The 26,252-nt window shown below is 36.6% G+C and overlaps 1 protein-coding gene across 1 annotated transcript in view; it reads right to left on the bottom strand.

The window, feature by feature from the left end:
* Positions 1-19,591, bottom strand: part of LOC111034827 (G1/S-specific cyclin-D2-like) — a 58,481-nt gene extending 38,890 nt beyond the window's left edge. The window contains exon 1 of the mRNA XM_022316213.1: positions 18,952-19,591. Coding sequence (XP_022171905.1) covers positions 18,952-19,146 — 195 coding nt within the window. The 5' untranslated portion in view covers positions 19,147-19,591. The remainder of the gene's footprint in view (positions 1-18,951) is intronic.
* Between the last annotated feature and the right edge of the window lie 6,661 nt (positions 19,592-26,252).

Genomic DNA, 26,252 nt, shown 5'->3' with positions numbered 1-26,252 from the left:
TGTCCCACACACCACACATCCTGTCCACTGATCTTCGTCGTTCAACGACGATGACCACGAAATAAATTATATTAATATATTATATAAAAATATTACCCATGTTTAGTCGATACACACACACACATCGACGTATACCGATTTTATCCAAGGATAATAATACATAATATTATGTGGCATATAATATTATTATCCGTCGTAACCTCTCAACTGCATTGCGGCGGCGGTTAATACACGCCGTCCCCAGAGGCGTTCCGAATAAAAAGAAGGAAAAAAATTCCAAAAAATAAAAATTCCAAATGGTTAAAAACAATAAACAAACGCGTTCTGTCGAAAACTCGAGCAGTCCCACCGACGGCCGCCAGACGACGTATTTGAATTTTAAATAATATGCGCGTCGTTTTAATATTATAATACTAGGTTCAGAAGATTCGGAAAGAGCTATTAATTTTGTTTTTCGTATCGTTTTTTTTTTCCTGATAATACATAACCTCGATCCCCGAGCCCGTTATTAGCCGTGTGTTGCGTGCAAATAATAACAGGTGTCAATAACTCGTTGCCCGTCGGTCTAATCGTCGATCGTCGTCGGCGGCGGTGGCGTGGCGACGATGACGACGACACGACTAAGCTTTTCGCGAATCGCAGCCGGCAGTCTTTTTATTTTTACGAATGACATTTAGCACCGTTTTCGGCACACGTTTCACGAAAGCGGTTAGCGATAATACTCTACAGTAATCAAATCGAGATCTCGTACGCGCGCGTCATTGTCAATAGAGTCGAACGCCAAAAATATAAAACTAATATTATGACACGATTTCCGAACAATAACGCGTGGCCCGTCGTCAAGCGAGAAGCGATAAGATAGTCTCTCTCCGCGGCTCTGTTTCTATCGTCGCACACCGAAAACCCATTGACGAAAAGAACACAAACCGAAAGCGTCTATAGCAGTGACAGTGCCGTGTGGACTCTAAAAATATACGCGATTTATAATATTTTAAATTTTTATCTGCGGCAGTCGCACAAAACCGACGAAAAAGTCTAAATTATGACAAAAACATAATATTATATTATTATAACGATAACGATGATCGTCTACGAACGTACGTACGTACGTCATACCCGAGTGTCTAACCTATTTTAACATTGTAATTTCATGACCCCCAGTCATACCAGTCAGTCGCGGTGGCAGACGGGAATATCATTTTTATCAAACGTGTGCGGAGTTTGAGTTTGCAGCACTATTCAAAGCTAAAATCAATACATCGTACCTATTATTACAACTGTGTATTAACTAATGTATTGATTCGTTATTCCTAAATCTGTTGAATGGGCTCTGTGTAGTTAAATTGTAAAATTAATAGTCTGCGAAAATGTCACTACTGGGGAATAATAAAAAATAATTTTTCTCGGTATCTGAACAATAATAATTAAAAGCCATTTTGTTGTAAATTAACGTCACATTATTAAGACATAGCTGTGCACAAAAAAGGCTCCGTATGGGATTTACGCCCACAAACGCTTATTACGCCTGCAATGCAGTTATCGTTCGATTATAATAATAATAATAATAATAATAATAGTACACAATGGGCGAATAATGTAGGATTAGCCGTTGTATAGGTAAGCACGCCCAGCGCATTCTCGATTGTTATTCACGTTCCGGCGTGCATAAAAACGAACAGATCGACATTTTCCGTGAACGCGAAACAATAAAATGCATTTTCCAACGTACACGTCGCGTCAGCGCGATTGTAGTCGGAACAGTAGACCACCATTTTCGTATAATAAGCGCGAACGGTTTTTTAATTTCTTTAATGCACGTCGATTATTATATCTAGCGCAATTTTCAAAACAGCTCCGACGCGAATATTTGTGACGTATAATATAATTATCGACGTCTGCGATTGATAATAATTATTGTCCGTTCACATACGACCACCTCCGCAGCGTAAAAGCCCCCCCCCCTCCAACTACACCAACACATCGAGACTTACTCCTATAGACGATAATAAGTTATTATTAGTTATCACTACTAATAACGTAGGGTTACACGACGTTAAAAAAAAAAAAAAACATTAAGAAATTAAGAACAAGGGCGGCGAACGAAGAACTTCTATATTGAATTGATTGCGTTGTTGTCGACGATCAAAACAGGAAAAAGATTCGTCGTTTGCCACAATTGGAGGATATCCGAAACGGAAAATGCAAGCGATAACAGCAAGGACCGCCACGCTACACAGTCATTTCAGTTCCGTTTCGATTTTTTTTAATGTACGAATATTAACAAATATTGTTAACATTTCGAATGAATACACACATTGACCATCGCGATTAGTGATCGACGACCAGCGACGAGCGACGTCGCGGTCGACCGGAAATAAACTATTCGTCTAGGAAAGCGCAACATTGATTACGAGTTTGTATACAAACAGTGTTATGATTTGGTACAACGACGACGAACAACCATTTATTATTATTCTACTTCGCTAAGTCGGCGCCAAAAAGAATAATATTTTTAAAAATAATTGTAGGAAACAGCTGAGCCGACCATCAGTATTTTCATTTTTTTTTCTACGTAAGTAGCAATGCTTACTCCATACGTCTTAGTATCATTAATTATACCAAAGTTGCCAATGTGTTAAAAACGGAACAGATAAATAGAAAGAAATAAAAACGCCAAGTCATCATATAAATAGATTCTTTTTCATATTGTTTTCATTGTGTTTATGTCATGTTTACATAAAGATACGTAAATATTAGGACGGTCAGTATGGTGGCGACAATTAATGATAAATGCGTCGCTTAGCTAATAACAAAAAATTAGACTTTTCTCCGATGCACGTCGAATCATGCGTAATAAATAAATAAACGCGGGGAAAAAATATCGATATCGAAACACCGGAGGTTAGGTTAGAGCGTGTAAGAAAATCACTCCTACCACAAACCGCTCCCAACCGCGACCACCACAAAAACCATTAACCAACACTAACCACTGTACATGACCACATCGCGTACATTAAGTATTATAATTTATATTAAACCCGCGACGATCGTATACAACAAAAATTATAATAATATACATACTCCTCGTTTAAAAAAAATTGCGTTTTAAACGAATGTTAATGATATGGGAACACTTTTCGGGTGTGTAGCACAACTCGTACGTCGTAACTCGCAGACATATTATACGGCTGTCGAATGTCCCACGCACAATAAAAGGGCTGGAGATAAAACAGTTATGAATTTATGATATTATTATCATTATGGAAGTCATCGAAAGAGACGAGTTTCGTTATTCTCAAACACAAAAACATGAATCGATAAAATATTTCGTAGATGTGAAAACAACATAACGTTTACGATCGAAATATATACTTGATTCGATCACTTGGTCTGAGCAGATAACGATCGGGCAGTCTGTAATATAAGGCTGGCAACACACGAGCGTTATTTTATCCGGCGACATTTTACACCATGTAACGCGCGGTGAAAACATCAAACAATTTATTGCAATATTATTGTCGGCGATATCATTTGGATTTCACGTTGGTCGTGTGCGTATAGCATTATTTTCGGAAACACAAATTATATTTTAAGAATATAGACTCGTTCGACACAAACACAAATTATATTTTAAAAATATAGACTCGTCCGAAACGTAAACAAAACCATCACAGGCTTCGTATATTATTATTGTTTCAAATACGATATGGGCACCTATGCAATACACGGTCAAAAACGGTACGAAAAATACCAAGGTTAGGTGTTACCCGTGTGTGAGAAAATTAAGAATCGAAGTAGAGATATCGCTTTCGAAGTGAAATGTTCCGACTGGGAACACGACGGGCGAAACAAGAGGAAAAGATTCGACGTCCGTATGCGTGGCGGCGATCGGAATCTGTACTCAACTTGAGCTGAGAGGAAAATATGAAATAATAATAATAATAACATTATCTCGTCTGTGTATCCGACGATGCCGCCGCCAGAACACGGCCGCGCGCATCCCTGTAATTAAAACGCGTCGCCGCGACGTAATTATTTATCGAAAAAAATCCGTCCAGTATTCCGATCTACAGACCACATTGAGCATACGACCAAGATCGAATCACCCGAGGCAAAAACGTCGTTTTTCTTACACTCGTCGGCCGACCACGACGACGTCGTTTTAAAAGAAAATTGTTTTACGTCCGACAATCGTCGGAAATCCGTTACCGCCAATTGCCCGTGAGCGGTGCACGGGATCACGGTACAGAGGAGTCAAAAGTTTTCAGGAGCGGATACCGCGGTTAGGTCCCGGTTAATCGTCCCGCCGAACTGGAGAGCCGTTTTGTAAACATTTTTTACGAGCGTAAGACCGCGCTTTTTGCGGGGTGGGTGAGGGGAAATGAAAACTCTAACACCCCGGCGAAAGGGGCACCTTTTTGCCGGCTCGACGAGATACATGATAACTTATCACGTGTGCCAAACAATCGTCGATAGTGCCAATTATAGCAGAGACGATAAAATCAAACGGAAATTCGAAACAAATAATCGTCACAATTTTGTTTGTTATACGACTACGCTTATCACACACACACACTGACTGCTACGGAGGGAAGATCGAAAATGTTGATAACAAAGGGCGGTGGCCGGGTAACGCGACAACCAGTTTGGTTGGCACTCGGCGACGACGACGACGACGACGGCGGCGGTGGACCGAATTGTTTTTACGTCCGTTTATAGTCGTTTTGATGGATCCATTCGTTTCTTTTATGGTTTTTTTACCATTTCTTTTAGCATTAACGACGGGGGCGGTCTGTTCTCGCCGCCGCCGTCGTAATGTCTATTTATTTTACTCCACGAAAAATGAATGTGAAATGTAACTCTAATAGGAACGATAACAGGAACTGGGAATTTATTGTAACATTTATAAAGCGACAATTAAAATCCACCCAAGAATATAAAGTCAATACAAACAAACGCGAACAATTGAACTATTTTATAATTATAACTCGTATATATTAGTATAAATATTATCGGGATCTATTTTTCGATCGCTGCTGTCCTTCGGTTTTATGCGATCTCACTCGAGTTTTAAAATAAATCGACACGGACGTGCGGGGTTCGAATATCATACGTACAGGAAATCCCATTATCGGCCGATTTTCGTTTTTATAAATAACGACACGAATTGGTTTTCGTCGAGCTGTAAAAAAAAAACCGACGCAACGAGAAAACCGAAATAACAATTATAATAAAACGGTGGTGTTCCAAGAGGAGGGGGGAGGGATGTGTGCATTAATGGACTGGGTCGTATTTTGTTTCTTTCGCTCTATCATGTTGCGCCGCCACATACGTCCCAATAATAAAAAATAAACCCGCTCTGCTGGATAAGATAATATAACAACGAGATGGCGTTTATACGGATTTCAACGGAATATAAAATAAACTTACAGGGGTACACACGCACGCACACACACACTGGCACACACGATTTATTGGATTTGATATAAAATACAACTCGCCACTCGCTCGGCGACGACCTACAAGTACACGGCCAACCACCGACCGCTGGTCTGAACACTGAATGAAACCCAGGCGACTCTTTTTTTTTTAATAGCCATGTATGTATGTGCCACACCACGTTCTCTTTCATACTCGAGCCTCAAACCGACTCCGGTGTTTTGTATTTGTGTTTTGTATTTGTGTTTTATATTTCTGTTTGAAATCATTTCTAACACCACCGCCGCTTGTGTTCAATGTTATAATGTTATATAATTTATAATGAAGATTAATTTATTGCATAGATCCGTGAAGATTTTCTGTTTAAAATATTATCATGCATCGACGGCGTAAACGTTTTTTCCGTTTTCATTGCAAGACAACATGATATTATTACATAACGTATAGAACCACCGATCCCATAAAATATTATGTTTATTCTGGTGGATAATTGTATCGATGAACGAAAACAAAACGAATCATTTAAGTGCGTCCGAAAACTAGCAGGTCCAATAAATACGATGGGCATTATTTTGGTACCACTTATCAATCAAAGTCTGTTTAATTAATGATCCGTCGGCAATTTAAATGTTGAACCAATCTAATATTTCGTCGGACAATTGATTCATAATTGTTATTAGACGCACACGACGAAATGCCCAAACACACAACGCTATATTATACTGATATGATTACTGATATGATATTACGTAAAGCGAAAATAAATGATCATATAGGTACTTGAAATACTATCCCGAAAACAGTGCTCGACAAGCGTTCGATGTGCGGTTTTTTTTTAGTATCACCGAAAAACCATATCTCGCGAATGGACGAACGACCAGAAAGCGATTGTAATAATAATATAGTAAAAAAAATAGCAAATATTGTTGTCTAAATAGAATGACAATATTTGGTATTTATGGAACTACAGCGTCATAATATTCCGTATTATTCTATAGTGACTGCGTGATAATGATAAAAAAATCGTAGGAACACACGAGGCGATAGTTGTAGATAAAATACAATAATCATTATGTAATGTAAGCTGCCGGTGAGCTGGTATCGCGGGCGCGCGCTCACACACGCACACACGCTCGGAAACACGTTTCAGCCACACGACGACTTTGACGACAAAGTACACACACCGCGTAGCAAAAAAACTTCAAATTTGTCTTTAAATTTTAGTATTATTTTTATTTGTTATGTTTTTTAGCGATAACTGGTTTCGAGAATTTATATGGGTACCTACAACTATTGGCTGTATGGCAAACACAATAATACTAGTTACCACTAACCAGCTACTACTCCACTCGCACAGTGCGACAACGTCGCGCGTACATTCAGAGAGCCTGGTTCCCTCCCCTACCCGCCCGACGAACCATAGACACCGAAATACCTCTATTTTCGCTTCTCCGCCTCATTGCAGTGATTAGCGAGAGCATCCCGGAAGGCCTCGGGTTGTGATCCCGGGTACACAATGAGTAAATATGTCTACGACCGATCCACCGGTTTCGTGTAGGTACCGCGGACCGGACAAGCGTGAACATATTTTGACGACGACGAGTTGGTCTTGTTATTATTATCCATCGTATACGACGCGCGTACTCGGTGGTCCGGACGGCGGTCGGGTGAGTGGGAGCGAGTAGGCAGCATGATCCGAACGACGAAGAACCGCCGCCGTCGACTTGTTTTAATTAATTCATTAATTCATAATAATATTATTATCGTCGTTCATTACACAGCACGTAATAATATTATTTTAGTGCGTCCCTGGCAAAGTATTATATTGTATGGATTGAATAATATTCTCCGTGGAAAGCACTAACGTGTTTATGTGACTGACGAATTAATATTTTTCATTGATGAATTTGGGTAAAAAAAAAAAACACGGACTTACGGACAAAATTATTTAATTCGCGATACGAAAAGATGTACTCGAGTTTGAAATACAGCTCCACCATGCTACGAAATCACTCGGTTGCTATTTATAAACCATACAGATTTGGAAAATAATTATTTTGGTCGTCGTTCAGCGTTCGATATTATACAATTCTATTGAATCTAAAATACATGTTTCTTGTATAATATTGTAATGTGTTCATATTATGAGTGTTACTACAAGCTTAATATGAACGATTATATTATTTTGAAGAGATATTGAATGATGTTCAGAATTGTATTATTGCTTAAAAAATATGTAAATATAGCTATGGTGCAGTATTACAGCCGATAGATTACCAACAGTATTGATCATGGGTGAAGTCACTGTTCGCTGTTATGGGCCATGATTCATGATAATAACGAAAATATAAAAACTATTATTGAAACACATACAAATTTATTGCAATCGCTCGTAATCACGTCACAACGAAACGCATTTTTGAACTATTTGAAAACTGACGAAAATGACTGCTTCGAAAGTCTAAGCTGACCAGGCCGGAACCTATGTATGTTTATCTAGTTTCTTATCTCGTCCGCCGTAAAATATAGGTATCATAATAAAATATTACCAATATAATATAATGTCAGAGTGTTACATGAATAGATTCGGTTAAACTCCAAAGTATATGACGCACAATTCGATATCCACGTATACGCGTAAGGTTTATCAATATATATATTATGAATAGGTTATTTTATAAGTCAAAAATATTAACCTAACGAAAGAAAAAATGCAATTTCGTAGCACCGGACAAATAGAAATTACACACGTACGCCACAGAAACTCCGAATTAATCGTATAGCGTTTACGTTTTAATATTGTATTCATTGTTGTATTTCGACGAGTTCACTCATAGGATACTCAGCAATTGAAAATTGAAAATTTTATCTCTAAGTCAAAATTACACGACCCGTCCAATGTACAATAATAACGATTTGATAACTAATCAAAAACATAAGCGCAAACGACAAACGTTGGTTGAATGCATTTAAATCGATAAAGCCACGAACTGGGCCGAGAATAACACTTATTATTTTTTCAAACAATCACACGAAATATCGTATCCGGCGATAATCAAAAAAATGATAATCTCTTATTGAGAGTTCAATTTGAATGTTCGATAGAGAAAACGACTAATTTTTCTTATCGCATTCACCAAACGAAACACCCGAACGGCCGAACAGTAAAAATATAATGCATACAAACAACGTTTATCGTGATACACTTATCAATATGCGTAGCAAATGTGAAATTACGATAACATGTCCATAAAATAATAATTAAAAAATATTTATCAGAAAATAACACAAATTCTGGAAAATAATACTGTTATTATGTATTTATTACCCATCATAAAGCACGTAAACCATAACTACTAACAGCTACTCGAACCAACATTATCGTTTCGACGGGGGTCACCCTTACATTGCAATACTTTTTCGAAAAATATACATGGCCTCCTGTTTATTAAACACTGAGCACTGCTGTCGTTCTAAATGTCATTATTAATTGTTTACACGTAGTTTGAACAATCAAGTTTTATAACTGTTTAACTAGAACACAAAATAATAGCAATAATTGGGTATAATATTATGTACAACACGCATTTGAATACTTCTCGAATTTACGAAACATAATCGTGCCATTAAAAAATCGAACGAGCGCGCGTTTGTATTTGATGTTTATTTATGTAGGTATATTACGTGTTCGAAAACTTCAATTTTGTTTTCATTGCCTCGGGACACTTCGAATTTTCGCTTTCTGTTCGCGATAATTGGGGTGGAGGGAACGATTTTTGTATAATAATAATTGAATAAATAAATGATATAAACTTACACACTTAAGTCAAAACAGTATATTGCCCATTTACCTACATAAATTTTAGTAAAAGCAATGTTACAACAAATTTGTTGAGATTGTTTATGTACCTACGACAAATATTGTTCAAACTTCGCAATTTATTTTTAATAGAAACACCAACAATTTAGTAACAGTTCTAATAATGGTTATAGTATGTAAATTCATACGGACGAAACCTGCCTCTGACGACAAATAAAAAATGTCGAGTTTCCAAAAATAAAACGTAGTATTTAAGATAATATATTTTTATTTTGTGTATATCAAACGATTTGCCATCGGTCTACTATAATAAGTTGCACGATACTCCGACAAACAAATTGAATATAAACATCGAAACAAGGAATGTTTTAAAATTCCTCAGGGATACAGAACTTTGCAAAAAAATTTAATAAAAACTTAAATCCAAATAATATATATTTAAATAATTTAATATATATTTATTAAGTATAATGCATAATGTATTACTATCAATTGTATATACAACTCCTTTCCATTTATTGTATTATTTATATTACCTAGTTATTACGTATAAATTTATATTTAATGTAAACCTTTTTAATTATATAATTTATTATAGCCTTATTGTTTTCTAATAAAAAAAAAAAATTGAATATAATATCCTATGGGATACTCTAGGGGTCTCGCGATGTGGTGTCGCCCGCACGAGGCGAGACGGCATAAATCCGCGCGTTGCGACCGATGAGGTATTTCTAAACGAAAAAACCGAAAATATTTAGAAGTTTTTAGACCGGTATTATCGCAGTAAACAAATATTATCATTGTCTCGCGCATAGAGCATAATAACTCGCAGCCAAAACTACCCGCCGTTGGGAATTCTTACGCCAAACCGCGCGGTCCAACAATATTTCTCACGTCACCCGGTCAAACAAATAACAACGAATTCGAAGAAAACAATGTGCTCATACACGCGTGCGAGGGGACACCGAGTAGAGGAATATATACGATTTTTTTGCCATTTACAAGCGAAAAGAACGCGAAAATAAAAAGCAAAACACTGATCGTCGGCAGTGTTTATTTTTTACGTTACGTGTGCAACACACGAGGGCGGAAAAAAAACCCAAAAACGATATTGTGACGTCTCTCGTAGGCTGCAGAGCTTAGCTCTAAACGAAACCGACATCGACGACGTTCCGTTGTAGCGAACATTATTATAACGGCATTTCATTCAATTCTTCAGCGTGTTTTTTGTTTATTTCCGAAAAAGGTCTTTTGAATTATTCAAAGCCGGTAATACAGTCAGGTCTCGTGTTTGCCTTGTCACGGATAATGTCCTTAAAGATTTAGTCCCTGCAGAGCATACCACCCGCTGCTGAACAGTTATAAATATATTTTTTTTTATCGACGTAAACGCGACGATTTCGGTTATATTGTTCGCCGCCGAGGAAAAAACCCGCGGATAAGACATTGCAACACTATACTCTATATTTGTCAGAGTACAATACTATACAGACAACTACGGGCTATCGTGACAATAACAAAATACACGTGTGCGATGAATGATGGATATCGAGATATTATATAATATTATTATTAGAACACAAGTTGGCGAACCACACACGCCGCCGCCGCCGATTCACGTACAGTCGAAACTATCTTACAAGGACGATAAGGTCCCTGACGGAATACGTTCACGGCGGATTACTAAATCATTAAACGTCGATACATTTCAAGGTGGCGTAATGTGCGTGTATAAACAATTGTTTATCGTTTTAAATGCTTCGAGGATCGCAATACTATTACCATACTACTTCACACACGTCGATAAATAAACGAGCAAGGATTCTCGAAATGAGAACTCGAAACGAAATGGCATATTACAATAATATTATACAACAGTACACGAACAGCTGATATTGTGCACGTATCGTAATACGTATACACTTTAGACTTTAGAGTGACGAATATTAACGATAACACACACAACACGCCAGTGTTGTTGTAAAGCGTTGAATTCGATTTTGCACAGAACCTAATTTACATTTCCCACAAAATTATTTCCAAATAACTTATTAATCAGCATACGCGCAATGATATCGCTTTCGAAGTTTTGAACGACCAATGATAGGTCGCTTAAACAAAAAAAAAAAAAAACAAATGTAAAATAGTTAATAATCGTATAATAATAATATGTAACTCGCGATTATTGGTAGTACTGGTTATTAATAATAAACAGTCGGTCGCGCTTGGTATCTGAGATTAGCTGTACGATTGTAAAATCGTATTTTTATTAATGGACAAAATGTTTCTACAACAAATCAATGGGCATCTTGCACCAATGCGACGTCTGTTTTTCGGGTGGTCTGTTCTCACTTGCTCGTGCGCGCGTATTATATTACATAGTAAATAAATAATGATAGTCTACAGGACCACTTTCGAAACCTCCAATGAACGACGACGACCTTGTGCAATTTACAGCTTAATTATGTATTATGTAAAGAATTATACTAATGGTATGATTACACGTTTGTGTGAAAATATTTATTAGTTTCAAAAATTTAAAACATCAGGAAGACTCTTTTATTTCACGGCATAAGAACCGACGAAATCACTACAAAAAATACCGGCACGATAATTATTGCTATCCTGGCTCGTTAGCGTTTAATGCCGTCCCTCCGTGCAGATTCACCAACAAATTGAACTCAATAAAAACGTAAAGATCATCTTCTGCGACGATTAAAACCGTTTTATATTTGAATATTCATGGACGCAATATATTATTATAAATTATAATATACCCGTAGCCGTACGGCTGACTAGAGTTTGTCATTTTGACCACCATCGGTATACAGTGCCGTATCCATATATTATATTATGCTCTTTTTAAATTCTAATAATTTCATCGAGACGAGAGACCTTCGGGGGACACGACGCATTCATAAAAATGAGCACCGCAGCCGAAAGGAAGTGACGAAGGCCACTGAAAGCATACGACGGCCGCGGCAAACTACTCATAACATAACATATTATGTTATTATGGGGGGCAGACAACCAAAAGACAAATACAATTTCGTACTTTGCCCTCTTTCCCGGTCAGCTCCCGTTTTCCAAGTCTCGTCCGACGATTGCGGTCGTGGATCGACCGAACTATATGTCATCACCCCTCGAATACGATAACCAACCCCTTTACGGCGCACTCCAATCATTCGACCTGCGGGAAAGTTCAACAACCATCATCGGGCCGTCAACGTCTCTAAGCACTACGCGATTTGGACGATTCGACTGGAAACGCAGCAGATGTTTCAAATAGTTCCCCCTCCCACTGGCCCAACACCGCCACAAGAACTACGCGTCCCCGTCCACGAAACCGACTAAAACGCAATAAGGTGTATAATGTATTTTTTTTTCGAAATGCACACACGCACACGCGGTATGTAGGAATATTCAAATGGGAAAATTAAAATTATTTCACTACGAGTTACTCGGTCGGATGTGTGTGTGTGTGTGTGTGTGTGTGTGTGTGCGTGTGACACATGCGTAGCGACGGCGAAGGCGACATGAATACCATTATTGATATTATTATTTGTGATCGTAGTCGACACACACACACAGGACGGCAGAATGGGACACGAAAATTCCTAGGCGTATGTTGCGAGCGGCGTAGCACACATTTTACGCGAGTTGCCTATATCCGGTAGTAAAAAAGGCGGTGTTGGATTTCGTACGAATCGCGGATTTCCAGGAAGAATGTTATAATAATAGCATAATATCGACATTCGACGAAGAGTATAACAACAACAATATCGTATTATACACGTGCGATGGGAAAGCGAGAAAAAAAAATCGAACATTGTTGTTTTTCTCTATCGTCGAAGAGTTCGTTGCCGTTGCCGCCGCCGCCGCCAATGATGACTTTCACGAAACCACTCGATAATAATAATTATTATTATTGTTCGTATGTACGATTATTGCCATCGCCGCGATATGATAATCAGCTGTTTTGCGTCAGAGGAACCCGCGCACGTGTATGTGTGTGTGTGTCATGCACACCTCGTCCGATAACCCGAGAACCGTAAGAATTTGATAGCGCGCGCTCTCCTTCTCGCCGACTCCACTTTGGTGGTTCACCTGTCGCCCGCCTCCGCAAACCGAGCTTTCCTCCCCCCCACCCCCCACCCACAACTAAACACACGAACCCGCGAGATTGTAACACGACGACCGTAGTGAGTAATTTGGGAACGATAATAATATGTTATAATGTTTTAGAGACGAGCCGATTTTAGCGAATCATCATGATGTATTATTTGCAATCGTGCCTGCACAGTGCACAACCGGTGTACACCGATATTATTATTGCATATTATGACTCGTGTGTAACCACGAAAAAAAAACAATGGCAGTCCAATATTTAGATAATATCGGGTAGGCACCCGTGTTTTCGAAATCAACACGAGCCGCGCGAGTAAATGCAAATCCACGATGCGGCGCGGAAATCATTCTCGGAATCTCGTGCGCATCTCGTATATTTTACAATATAATTATTGTCGTCGGGTAATTAATTCCTCTGTGACATTTAAGCGCGCGCGAGGCCTACCACGACCACAACAACAGGCGAAACCCACTCAACACTGCGGGCCAAACTCGGTGTTCAGTAACAATTACGCGCGCAGTTCTCGTCCCCGAAAGTAAAATTATTCGAAATAAAAAACAAGAGTGCGTAAAACGCACGCTGCGGCGACGAGCACACGGCCGTAAAAAATTATACGGTCGATTATTGACGGTGACGATCGATATTATTAATATTATGATAATGAGCACACACGGTTCGCGCGATTACGCGATAACGATTTCGGATACGGCAGAGAACCCACGAGTACGCCCATTATTCGTGCCGGGGTATACGAATATTAGCGCTGAATAATTCCATCGGTCTGCGCTAAACACATAAAATAATAACGATTTTATATTGTATATATTTTATGTGTATATTTTAATAAAATATTATCGTGCCCGTTATGTTTACTAATAATGTATTCCCGCACGAGTGATCAAGGTGTCGGGTGGTGATTGCACGTTTCTGAAATATAATATCTATTAGCCGCGGTATTTAAGGATATTATTCAATATACAACTCAGCCGGTGAGTGGGAGGTGATCATTTCCCAATGTACGAGCATACTTACTTATCCACTATCTATTAGAGTATTATAAAACAAAATATACATTACCGAACTAAAAAAAACACCCTAGTAGGTGTATAACACATTGGATTCGACAAAACACCCAAACGAAATTTATAGTTAACACTACATTTTGAAATATGTACGTGTTTTTAATGTGATGTAAAGAGAACTCTAAAGTTTGTTGGGAAGATTCTACACCCTACAGGGACGGTAAACCTATTTTCGAGATCTTTTAACCGTCCATTTAGTTGTACGCGAAAATCGTCAGAACTACTCTAGTCTTATAGTACAACCGACTAACCAAGTCAGCAATAATCGAACTACAATATAATAAGTTATTAGTATAAGTATTATAATAAGTTATAGCAAGCAAGTTGTGAGAAAACTATAAAAGCCAGCGGCAACTGTTTTTGACCCTAAGACTCAAAAATTCCTTAAATATTAACCTATTCGTCGAAAATATATATTCGTTCTCGAGAGCCCGGGATCTTTTTCGTGAGGGGGTGAGTGGGGGTTTTGTAAAATTTGTACGCATCAGTGGTTAAATTAAGCACAAACGGCGACATGATACCTTTTTTTTCGACACGTGTTCACCGTCGAACATTGGCCTGAGGGGAACACGGTGAGGGTCCCCCCACCACGTAATGACCTCGTAACGACGCGTCACCGCATACCTTATGCATGTGTGCGTGCGAAAACAGCTGAACAAATTATAGTCTTTTTTTAAAATTTTTTTTTTCTACTCATTAATTAGACGGATTCGTCCGATAAAAAAGAATAATATAAGAATATCGCATTGTGACAACGACATTGTGTATGTGTGTGTGTGAGTGTGTCCTCTTCACTCCTACCACCACAACCAGCCTTCCCGACCGCGCGCGCCGAGCGTCACGCGGTGCAGTTTTTTCGGGCGATTTGACTTTGGCTCTGCCGGGTGCCCGAGTATGTATATTAGTATTCGTCAACACCGCATCGAACGATGCCGCCACGAGAGTTTTCGTCTAATACGTCCCTACAACGCGCATCGATGGTGATCTATACACTACCGATATATTATATAGGCGTTCAGGAGAAAAACCTCCTCAAAAACACCTAGTCACGTGTTTCGTGATGATGATACACGGTCGTATTTAACACAAAATAATATCATACAGAATAATGGAGAGTCCGAAAAAATACTGAATTAATATTAATATCGTCCGGACGGTTTTTAACAATTGCTGCAATGAAATGATATAATGCACCAAACCAAAACGTATAGGTGGTATATTATCCGTTTTACGAGACCGGCTCATTATTTTAAACGATGGCCATTAAGTACTATTTTAATTGCAATATGTACATACGTTTGTCAGTGAGAAAAAAACTTTTACGATAGATTTCTTGTTTGCCTTTTAACAAACCAATTAGTAATAACAATTATAATTATCATGATTATTATTTTTACGAAGTAATGCAGTCAATGTATTCCAATGAATATTAAAAAAAAACCTGTTTACGTTTAGTTGACAATTTAATATTGTAATAAAATATTACATATTTTTAATAAGGCTTTTTTATAATTTAATTAGATATGTTTGTAAACGTGACCATTAAATAACATAATTACGTGAGACCAAACGGATTTCTGAAAATGGAAATGTTTTTGGGAAATTGATCATACATTTTTAAAATTAAAATCAGAACATCTATAAGTACGAGTTGTTTTTTTTTTTAAATATAAAAACATGTATTATTTAAAATAATAAAATGGAGCGTATTGTGGTGTTCAGCGCTTAACAATAGCCACATTTGTAAAACTATTATACGGGGAATTGACCTAACTCGTTTCCTAAGTCATAAACTATTTTTTTCAGAAGAATATTTTTAAATTACCAACAGGTAGGTTCATCAAAAAAAACCATATTCTGTTCCACACCAACAACACGCTACCTTCAACTTACAGAACGTCATAAAATTAATAGGACACTATAATAAAATAATTATTCGGGAACATTATGTATGTGTACTCACACACACATACGGTCACACTCACATACATCACACAAACGCAGTCACTGGAACTTAATGAATACGTGAAAGGTATTTATACACATAATATATTATATTATTACAATTATTAATAAAATCTTATTAGTTATTACACACATATTTTCGGCAATAAGCGGAGGGGAGATTTAAAATTTAATTCGCCGCCTCTAGTGTGTAACCTAACCAGCAGTTTACCCAGGACCGGCCTCTTTGGGCGTTATATACGACGATTGCGTATAATTTAGACGGGATTTACCTTCCATCGTCGTCGTTATTGACAGACACCACTTTTGTTTTTACAATACTCGTCGAAACTGGAAATTAGATAAATAACACGAGGTAAATAATATGTTACACAGATTGGTATCGCACAATAATTTTGAAATATTTCAATGCGTATGTGATATTTTAAATTTTGGGTTCAGTTTCACTTGAAACATTATTTGGAAAGTTGAAGCATGAGAACATTTTGTCTGCCGCAAAATCATTAGAATTTACCTCAGGCCTACAAAAAAAGGAAGCATTGTTGTTCTACATAGGTCTCCTTTAAGATTCAAAAACCGTTATCTACCCCACAATTGAACCGTCAACGTGATTTACAATCGAAAATAACCTGCTTGTGTTCTTTTTTTCACAAACGCATAGTTTAAACGCGGACTCCCAAAAACATTCTCTGAAAAATCACGTCCTATAAACAATTTGGACCTTTTGGGGAGTGTACACGCCCCAGCACCTGTCTGGCGATTCCTGTTCGATTGAGTGGCTGCTACAATGAAGTCTGGAAATCATCTGGAAATCGTATTTTTATCGAATTCACCGAAGTACAAAACGTGTTCGGCATATAATATGTACAATATGCGTAATATAATAAATATTACAATGTTACAGTGTAACCGACGATTAAAAGGTCGTCTTTTATAATATACAAAGAGTGAAACACACATTAGCTAATCATGTTGCATTTTTTTTGGCTTTCAGCCAAAAACAAAGCGTGGGGCGATTATTTTCGAATTCGCTACTGGTGAAAAATATAACGACCAAACGTTCATAATGGTAAATACATACGGTTGGTCGGACATGAAAAGCTCGTGTTTGATTAATAACATTAGGTAGATTATCTTTATTAACTTAGCGTTAGTAAAATACCAAAATAAATTTATCGAAACATAATATTATATCGAAAACATTTAAAAGGTTTGAATAAAATACTTACACTCCGGTAGTCAATGACATTTACAAAAAATTCAATTTTAATGAGAAAATATCACTGATACGTTTTGAATCTAAATCGTTAAAATATTTAATCTTATAAAAGTTAAAAAAGTATATTTTCTTCTAAAACTGATATTATTAATGATTACAATTGATGTTGCGTTTCAAGATAACCGTTCGATATTAGACTAAAATTTAAAAGTTCTACAATATTTTGAAATAGAAACCAGAATTCGGTAAGAAATAGCATATTTCAACATCAAATAAATACATACTATTTGTAAATAAATATTAACTATAGTATATAGCTTATTAAATATTTGTGTATATTTATAAGACACTATATTTTGGCTTTAATTGATGATTATTTAATCTGGAAATGATCTGAACTTAATACATTAGGTAGGTATTGTGACACAAAATGATGGAAGAAAAAAATCAAAAAATCTTAACGAATTAAATAAATACCTAAGTAAAATTATAAATACGTATACAAATAGTGTAAAACATTTCGTTACGAAGTTATGAGACCTTATGAAAAATGAACAGTGATTATATGATTATAAAAGGAAACTATAGTTAAGTGGGGAAAATTGCATGTAGTAATGAACCAATAAGTTTTAGATAAAACATATTATGTTATGTACGGGATTTTAACATATTCACTTATTCCACTTAATATTAAAATGATTTGAGCTGTTACTAAATAATACTACTTAAAAATTATTAGAAAATCTGAAACACAATTTTAAATACAGGCACCTAAGTTTATTTTGTCATTTACGTGTCGATAACCGGTACGATTGTCGGATTGTCACCAGTTGCCTTTTTAAAGCACGATTGGGAATAGTGCGGGACCACCCGACCACTTGTTGCGTGTAAAAAACAGCTGGCACAACGCCTCGAAAGCAATATATAATATGCCTTCTCCATTCAAACGATTCATTATATAACCCTGCAGATCATAGTTAGAAAATAAAAAAAAAGCTCTTACACATTAAAACAAATTGGCTAAAAATATGATATCGTTATTTTTACCAAATCAGTTAATAAATGATATCAATTTTTTTTTTTATAACCGGCTAAAACTTAATTAAGTATCGGAACCGATACATTTCTAATACTACGTCAAAAGTTTAGACAAGGTAGAAAAATTGAAAACGGGGACGCACGTCGTGCGCTATACAAAATTATACAATATTTACATCTAATATATTATTTGGCTATTACTACAAATACAACTTAAAAAAAATAATATAGTCAAGCACTTAAACTACTAAATACTGACCTCCCACATCCAATCAACCACGATCTTCCTCAGATTGGCCGTGAGGTCGCTCTGGACGGTCGCCAAATAGTCGGTAGCCGGCAAGCATCTGATCTCCGACTTGAGCATTGTTTCGAACACACGGTCGTCCAGCAGCAGAGTTGGGTCCTTCTGGGCGACGCTCTTCGAAGTCGATTCGCAACACAACAAGTCCATGGTTGATACGATTTTGCAGCGGATGACGATTTATGGAATCTGCGTATAATATATATTATCAGATATATTATAGTGGTAGGTATCGGTGTACGTGAGCGTGTGTGTATGCGCGAGCGAGGTGGACACCGTACGACGAGAAGGAACAGATAACCACGAGGTATAAATATATTTCAATGTAGAGTACTGTTTTGTTATTTTATTTTTTTTTTAAATCGTAAGTCGAAAAAAAAAAAATTATCGGTTGACGATAAAAGATCGACGACGGCGACTGAGACGTAAGGCAATACGCGCGGGTACGACAGCGGCGTGTGTGTGTGCGAGTGGAGGAGCGTATGCGTAATGAAAGCGCGCTGAAACGTCCGAACCCGGCAACGGACCAGGTCAGAATGCGTGTGCCGGTGTGCGCTGCGCTCGTCGTCGGAATCGAATCAGTATCAGTGGGACAGTGTCGTGTGTGTGCGTGTGTGCGTGCGCTTGTGTGTGCGCGTATGTGTGCGCGTGTGTGCGAGTATGTGCGCGAGTGTGCGCGAGTGTGTGCGTACGCGCGTGCGTGCGTGTGTGTGTGTGTGTGCGCGCGCGCGTGTGTCTGCGTATAGCGCCGGCGAACAGTGCACAGTCAAAGGAGAGGCGCGCAACGCACACACGCGCACATGTACACTCGCACACTCGAACACGGACGCGCGAGCTCGGGCGCGCGCGCAGGCGGGCAGACCCTCGACCGTATGCGGTGGTAGGTCCCACCAGCGATACATAAAAATTCTTTCACATGCCGAAAAAAAAGAAAAAATAATAATAATAATAATAATAAATAAAATACGAACGAAAAAACCCAGGACTGCGGCGGCCGAAGCACCGGTTTCGTGTCGCCGTGTGAGCGAGCGCGGGAGAGAGAGAGAGAAAGAGTGTGATTGAGAGAGAGAGAGAGTGAGAGAGAGAGAACGAGCGAGGAGAGCACGTGAGAATGAAAACGAGAGTGTGTGGGGGGGCACCGTGTACGCATTACAAAAATTATTATTATACAATTACCGCCGCCGTGTATATTGTATATTATACACATTACATCTATTATAGGTAGGACGACGTGTATACAGGCATACAGCGTACCTATACACCGTGCACCAAAGCACATCAAACTGTATACCACGACCGCTGTATACCACGTCACTACGTCTACACTTGACGCATATATTATTGCCATAATAATAATATTACGCACACGTCATTCGATATTTCCATACGGTTCGGCAACACTCGTCAAGGCAAATCAAAAAAAGGAAGAATTGAAAACTCGATCCCTTTCAAAACGTCGCTTGCAAACGACATGGGTATATAAATATATATTTTTTTTTTACCACAAACCAAAACTGTGGTCAGTGTCTTGAAAAGCCTTTCGGCATGTGGAAATTAAGTTCCAGAGATTCCCAAGTATCCGTTTTTAACTTCCCGACTTCACTGTCAACTCACAGTCATACACAGGCAACAGGGTATTTGTGCTGACGTTTAGATTTTTTTATTATAATTGTACAAATATTATACAATTCGAGGGATTTGATTTTTTTTTCTAAAATATTTCTGTCGACGACGATAGTCAACTTTTGATACTTCTTTCGATTATTGTGTGTTTGACACCACATCATAAATCAACAGCTTTTTTTCGACTGCAGTGCAGATAACTTTTTTTACAATTTTTAATCTTTGAATATGAAAATATAAAATGTGAAACTTACCGTTTTTTATGAGTATTTCAGGTCTTTAAATGTAACGAAACGTCCTCGTGTTAAACAAACACTACCGCCGAACAATTTATTTTTCAAGGCTTTTATTCAAATACATCTGTTTATAATAATAACGCAATGAAAAAAAAACCCATTGAATAACAGAAAACGTCGTAGTCGTCGCCCGTCGATAACAGGACCGGTCAAGGTTAAAACTGTATAATCCCTGTACTAAATGGTAAATATTAAAAGCCTATCAAGTAATTTTTATCTATACTTCAAAAATCACTTTTCTCCTTAGTCATTAAAGATACTTATCAGTTCTTACCAAATGTACATTTTAATATTTCAATTCATGTTTTTTTCACAGCTCCCACAACTACAACTATGTTGACAAAAAGGTGTTGAGTCATACTACACCAAAGTACAAACACAATGGCTTTTAGATAATAAAACTAAGTATAATATCATAAACCGTGGCTATCATAATTATTATATTTTATTATAATATTATAGGAGATTAAAATTATAATATTTTAATTTCAAACATTTTATAAGTAGAGTGTAATTGACAATCATTCGAGTTTTGACCGCATGTATGACAACCTCGTGTCGTCAAAGTTGAATAATATTCCACTTTAAGCAACACGATGTATTAAAAAGATTATCACTGCGTTCAGCCAATTAAAACACTGGGATCTTAATGCCAGTCGTGTTAAATTATGAAAGACACGATGAAGCGTAATTATTCGTCTTTCGCGTACAACAACTAACCACTTACCACGCGCACACAGTCAACCTAGAAGAAATGAACCACATGATAAAGATGTGCTAGGTAAAGTGACATCCAAGTTTTGGTCCAAAATTCCCTCCTCCCCCATTCGAAATCGACGCATCCGCAACAATGTTCCGCTAGTCTTATTATATTGTTATCAATTTTGGTATTTCACACGGCATGATAATAATAATAATAATAATGTGCGTATCGTGGGCGTCGTCGGCACCTGTACAATATTCTTACTGGATTTTTCCGAGAAAAATTAGACAATAGAATGTGAATATTTAGACTAACATCGTCGCACCGTGGACTACATGGGCATTATTATTATTCTTGTGATTGGGTCAGGTATTATAATATAGGTCGTATAGGTGGTGACTGGTGAGTAAGTATAGCTTGGTGCCCGAAAGTAATTGTTGGCGACTCAACGTTTGTGTATTATATATACAGGACGTCGCGGTTAAAATATATCGAGTCGACCGATGGCAATAAAACGCATGGCCATACACATCGTCGATTTTCTTTTGTAATGTAATTTTATGGGAAATACTTTTACGGTGTGAATAATAATGCAAACGCGCCCGTAATAAATTACACTATATGCGTCGTGGTTTCGATTTTCAAAGGGAATCGTATAACTGCGTAATAATAATATCGTTGTTGTACAGTAGGCCGTACGCGCAGTAAACAGACCAACGAATCCGAATGGCCCCGAGCCCCCCACCCCTTCTCCACCAAATGTGCCTACCTATTTTAGTGCAGATATTGTATGGAAATGAAGGCTAGGAAGTCGTAAGAGTTTGGGTGTTTTTCTATATTAGCTGCATACCAAGCTCGAAATTCATTCAACTTAACTTATTGGTGCACAATAAAAGTTTAAATAGGTAGCACATTTAAAATGCCTGTTTTTGCATGTTTCATTTGTTCTAGAGAAATGCGTATTTTTTACTTTTTTCTTTTATATATGTAATTCCATGCGATATTAATATTTTCTAACAAAAAATGTACGTTTTTCTTTTATTTACTCAATTGTTGCAGAAACGTGGGTATTTTCTTATTCTAAAGATATTTTGTTAACACAACTTTTTTCTACGGTGTACCTACGCCACAACCTGCACGTATTATTATTACTTATGTCCAACAAATTTGTTCACCAAATGTCATTAGTATTTTTAAAACAAAATTATTTTGTAACAAACTAATATACCACTATGTAAGTATGTAACCAATAATTCATACATTTTTTTTAAATATTTTTATGTGCATTTTTCATCGATTATATCATGACTTAATAAACAGGCATGTCAGCAAATTCGCGTATTTTTCCTATCACTGCGTAGGTATGTATGCCCTAGACTTGGAATAAACAGCAATTTACATCCTAATTATTACATCGAGGCATTGATAAAGAATTAATGATTAATTAGTTTATTCTATGTTTGGGGAACACTTTATGCGCAGAGCGATTTTGCTGACACTCTAGTTGATTTAGTCATGGATTAAATTAAATTTTATCACAATATTTCTGAAAGCTAAAAAAATATGATGTTGATGCCCTAAAAAACTATACAAATTCCCTACAAAATTGTTTATTACATTAATGATCTAAGTAAGTGCTAACTCCTAAGGGTCTAAATACTTAAAAGACGTTAATGAATATAAATCTATTATACGTAATGAAACTAATCTGTTTATTGAGTAACAATTTATTCACATACATGATTTTTATGTTACTTTGAATTTCCAAACTGGTTTTAACTGTGAAAAATGTTGTTTTGAAGTATCTTTCATAAAAAGTTAGGTAAAATTAAATTATTCGACCGGTGGAAAATATAATAATGAAAAACAATTAACTCGTCAATGTTCTATCAATCGTTCCTAAAAAAGCCTCAGAACTAAAAATATGACCCCAAAAGTCACATATTTGACCTAGACACAAAAAAAATTCAAAAAATGCAAAATAAGAACTAGTTGTATGGATTCATATTCACATTTTAAGTAAGAAATCATCGTCTATGACGAGGTTCCAAAAAAAGATGCAAAAGTCATCCATCTATTTCCGGGCCCTAATTATGATAATATATTCTAGAAATATAGACCGGAGAGACCAGACTGTTCGCGTACAGTAAGTAAATAATGGGCAAATAGTATACGCACACAAATAATTGACGACATAAAAAAATGTTTATCGTTCATTCGGTTAGCGTAAGCTGTAGATAATAATATATTGTCAATGTGTACAATGTAGGTACCTACACTCCATCTCCACGATTGCGTCGCCATTACAGAATTACCCTAAAATAATATTATTGTACATTAAAATAATTAATATCATGTGTGTGTGTACAATAAGTTTTAAGGACGGCCGTGTAGTATGCCATTCCGCCATATTATACATACTACGCAGGTTGCAGGTACCTGCTACAACGATGGAAATTAAATTAACGACGTGCAGGCAGCAATGCAAAACTAACGTTAGCACTCTCATTAAACACAATAATATTATAATTTATAACATGGGTACCGAAACCAATGTCCAAAACTACTGAATATTATTATGCAATGCGCTTTATATATTATACAAAAGTACATATCATTATAAACGGTCGATTATGAGGCGCGTCTTTGTGCGCGATAACTGGCTGGCCGGCCATAATAAACACAATTTTATTCTTATATGTACGCCATACATAATATAATACGTATTGTATGATGTAGGTTTTCGAACTGTTGATTATTTTAATGAACGTTTCGGCTGCGGCTCGGTGACACTGGATGTGACACCAAATTTGATAATTTACGACGAAAAACTATTTAACGGGCGCGCGCGCGCACACGACGTTCGTCGTTATTAGGACTTTCTATACGCATCTATCGTCGTACGCGTCTTTTACATAATACGTACATAATAATGTATAATATTGTACTCTTCGCGAGCATTATTTTAATTTACAACACCAGGCACGTTAAGACAATGTTTTTATTTTTTTTACTTTTATTATGCACACACACAACAATAATATAATGTTATATAAACCGAATCGAAAATATATTTCACCAACATGTTTATGGCTGTTGGCTATTGACCATACTGGCTGGCGAGCACGTATTTTGTTTAAAATAATATAATAAACATAATTAGAATGATGAAACGCTTCTTTCAGTTGAGCGTATAAAATACCTACTTCGTTAAATGGTTTCTGATACGAAAAACGTCGTAAAAACGTATTATTAGCTTATATTATTATAAAATAGTCATAGTTAACCATTAAGTTCGCATTCTCCACTCTCACTCAATTAGATCCGATTTTTTTTTCTAATACATACTATAACGAACGTTCTTTATAGCTTGTATTATCCTCCAACATATTTTCAAGTCAATGTGAATTCAGTGTTTTATTAGATTATCGAAAATAATAAATTCAATTGTTCGGGGCACGGACAAAGCACACGATATCATAATAGATAGGTTACGTTAATAATGTATTTAAATATTTTACTTAAAAGTATGCGTTTGGTGTTTTTCAAGGTGACGAAACGAAAAACTAAGATATTTCAAAAAATAGTATTGATCGCTTACAGTGTCATTGGTATGTCGAGTGTGAATAATAAAAAAAAGCAAATACAATTTGCACCAACTGTTAAAATATTTCCATGATAATATCTTTTATAAGACAAAAATGTGATGAAAACCCGACGTATTAACGTTGTATTAAAATTATTGCACCATTCTACAAATAGGTTCTACACGAGATGAATACGCATCATTTATTTAATATTTTATCACAAATATATCTCTAATGATAGTTACTATAGTATGTGGTAGGTAGGTACACACAAGTGTTTATTATATTTACGTCGTCATGTCGTCTGATAACACACAATACATTTGAAAAAATCATGAATATAACTTATAATAATAATAATAATAATAATATAAGTAAAGACGGTAAAGTTTTTGACTTGTATAGTTGAATGGTTATGAATAAGTCTAATTTGTTACCGTTTCAACGCAACAGCTGTACACACGGACACAGTTGCATACGAAATAAACTCAGTAAAAGATAATACAACTTTAAATGTGAATTATATTTGACAAAATAATATAGTGACTTTATATTATTCAATGAAACTGTACACGAATCTTTTGGACGAAACCTGTTTTCACTTTAAAAGGGTCCACGGCATGTATGTATTGTTATTTATGTCATAAAGAATTCAACCTAGGCACAAGGGACTTAACAGAAACTTGTTTTCGTTTTCAAGACGCGACGCTCAGTGATTTCCATTTTTATCAACCAAACACCGCCACCAGAATTAGTGATGCTAATTGAGTTACAGAGAACGGTATTGAGAGGCGGGGGTACTCTAAAGGAGTTCTATAATATTATATTGTTAAAGTTGCTGTTTGGGCAGCTATAGAAACCTAACCTTTCACAGCGGTCAACAATATGCATGACGCACTTAAAAACAATGAGATTAAAATTCTACATTTTAAATTGATAATTGATTATTATTAACAATTGACCTTTTTAATGGTTATGATGTATTATTAGTCGAGCAACATAAAAAAAAATATATTTTTAGACTGGTGGACTGCTGCAAACTATATT

Source organism: Myzus persicae, unplaced genomic scaffold (genome assembly GCF_001856785.1).
Source record: "Myzus persicae strain clone G006 unplaced genomic scaffold, MPER_G0061.0, whole genome shotgun sequence".
Taxonomy (NCBI): domain Eukaryota; kingdom Metazoa; phylum Arthropoda; class Insecta; order Hemiptera; family Aphididae; genus Myzus; species Myzus persicae.
Note: the sequence above shows the minus strand (reverse complement) of the source record. Positions and strands in the feature narration are given on the sequence as shown.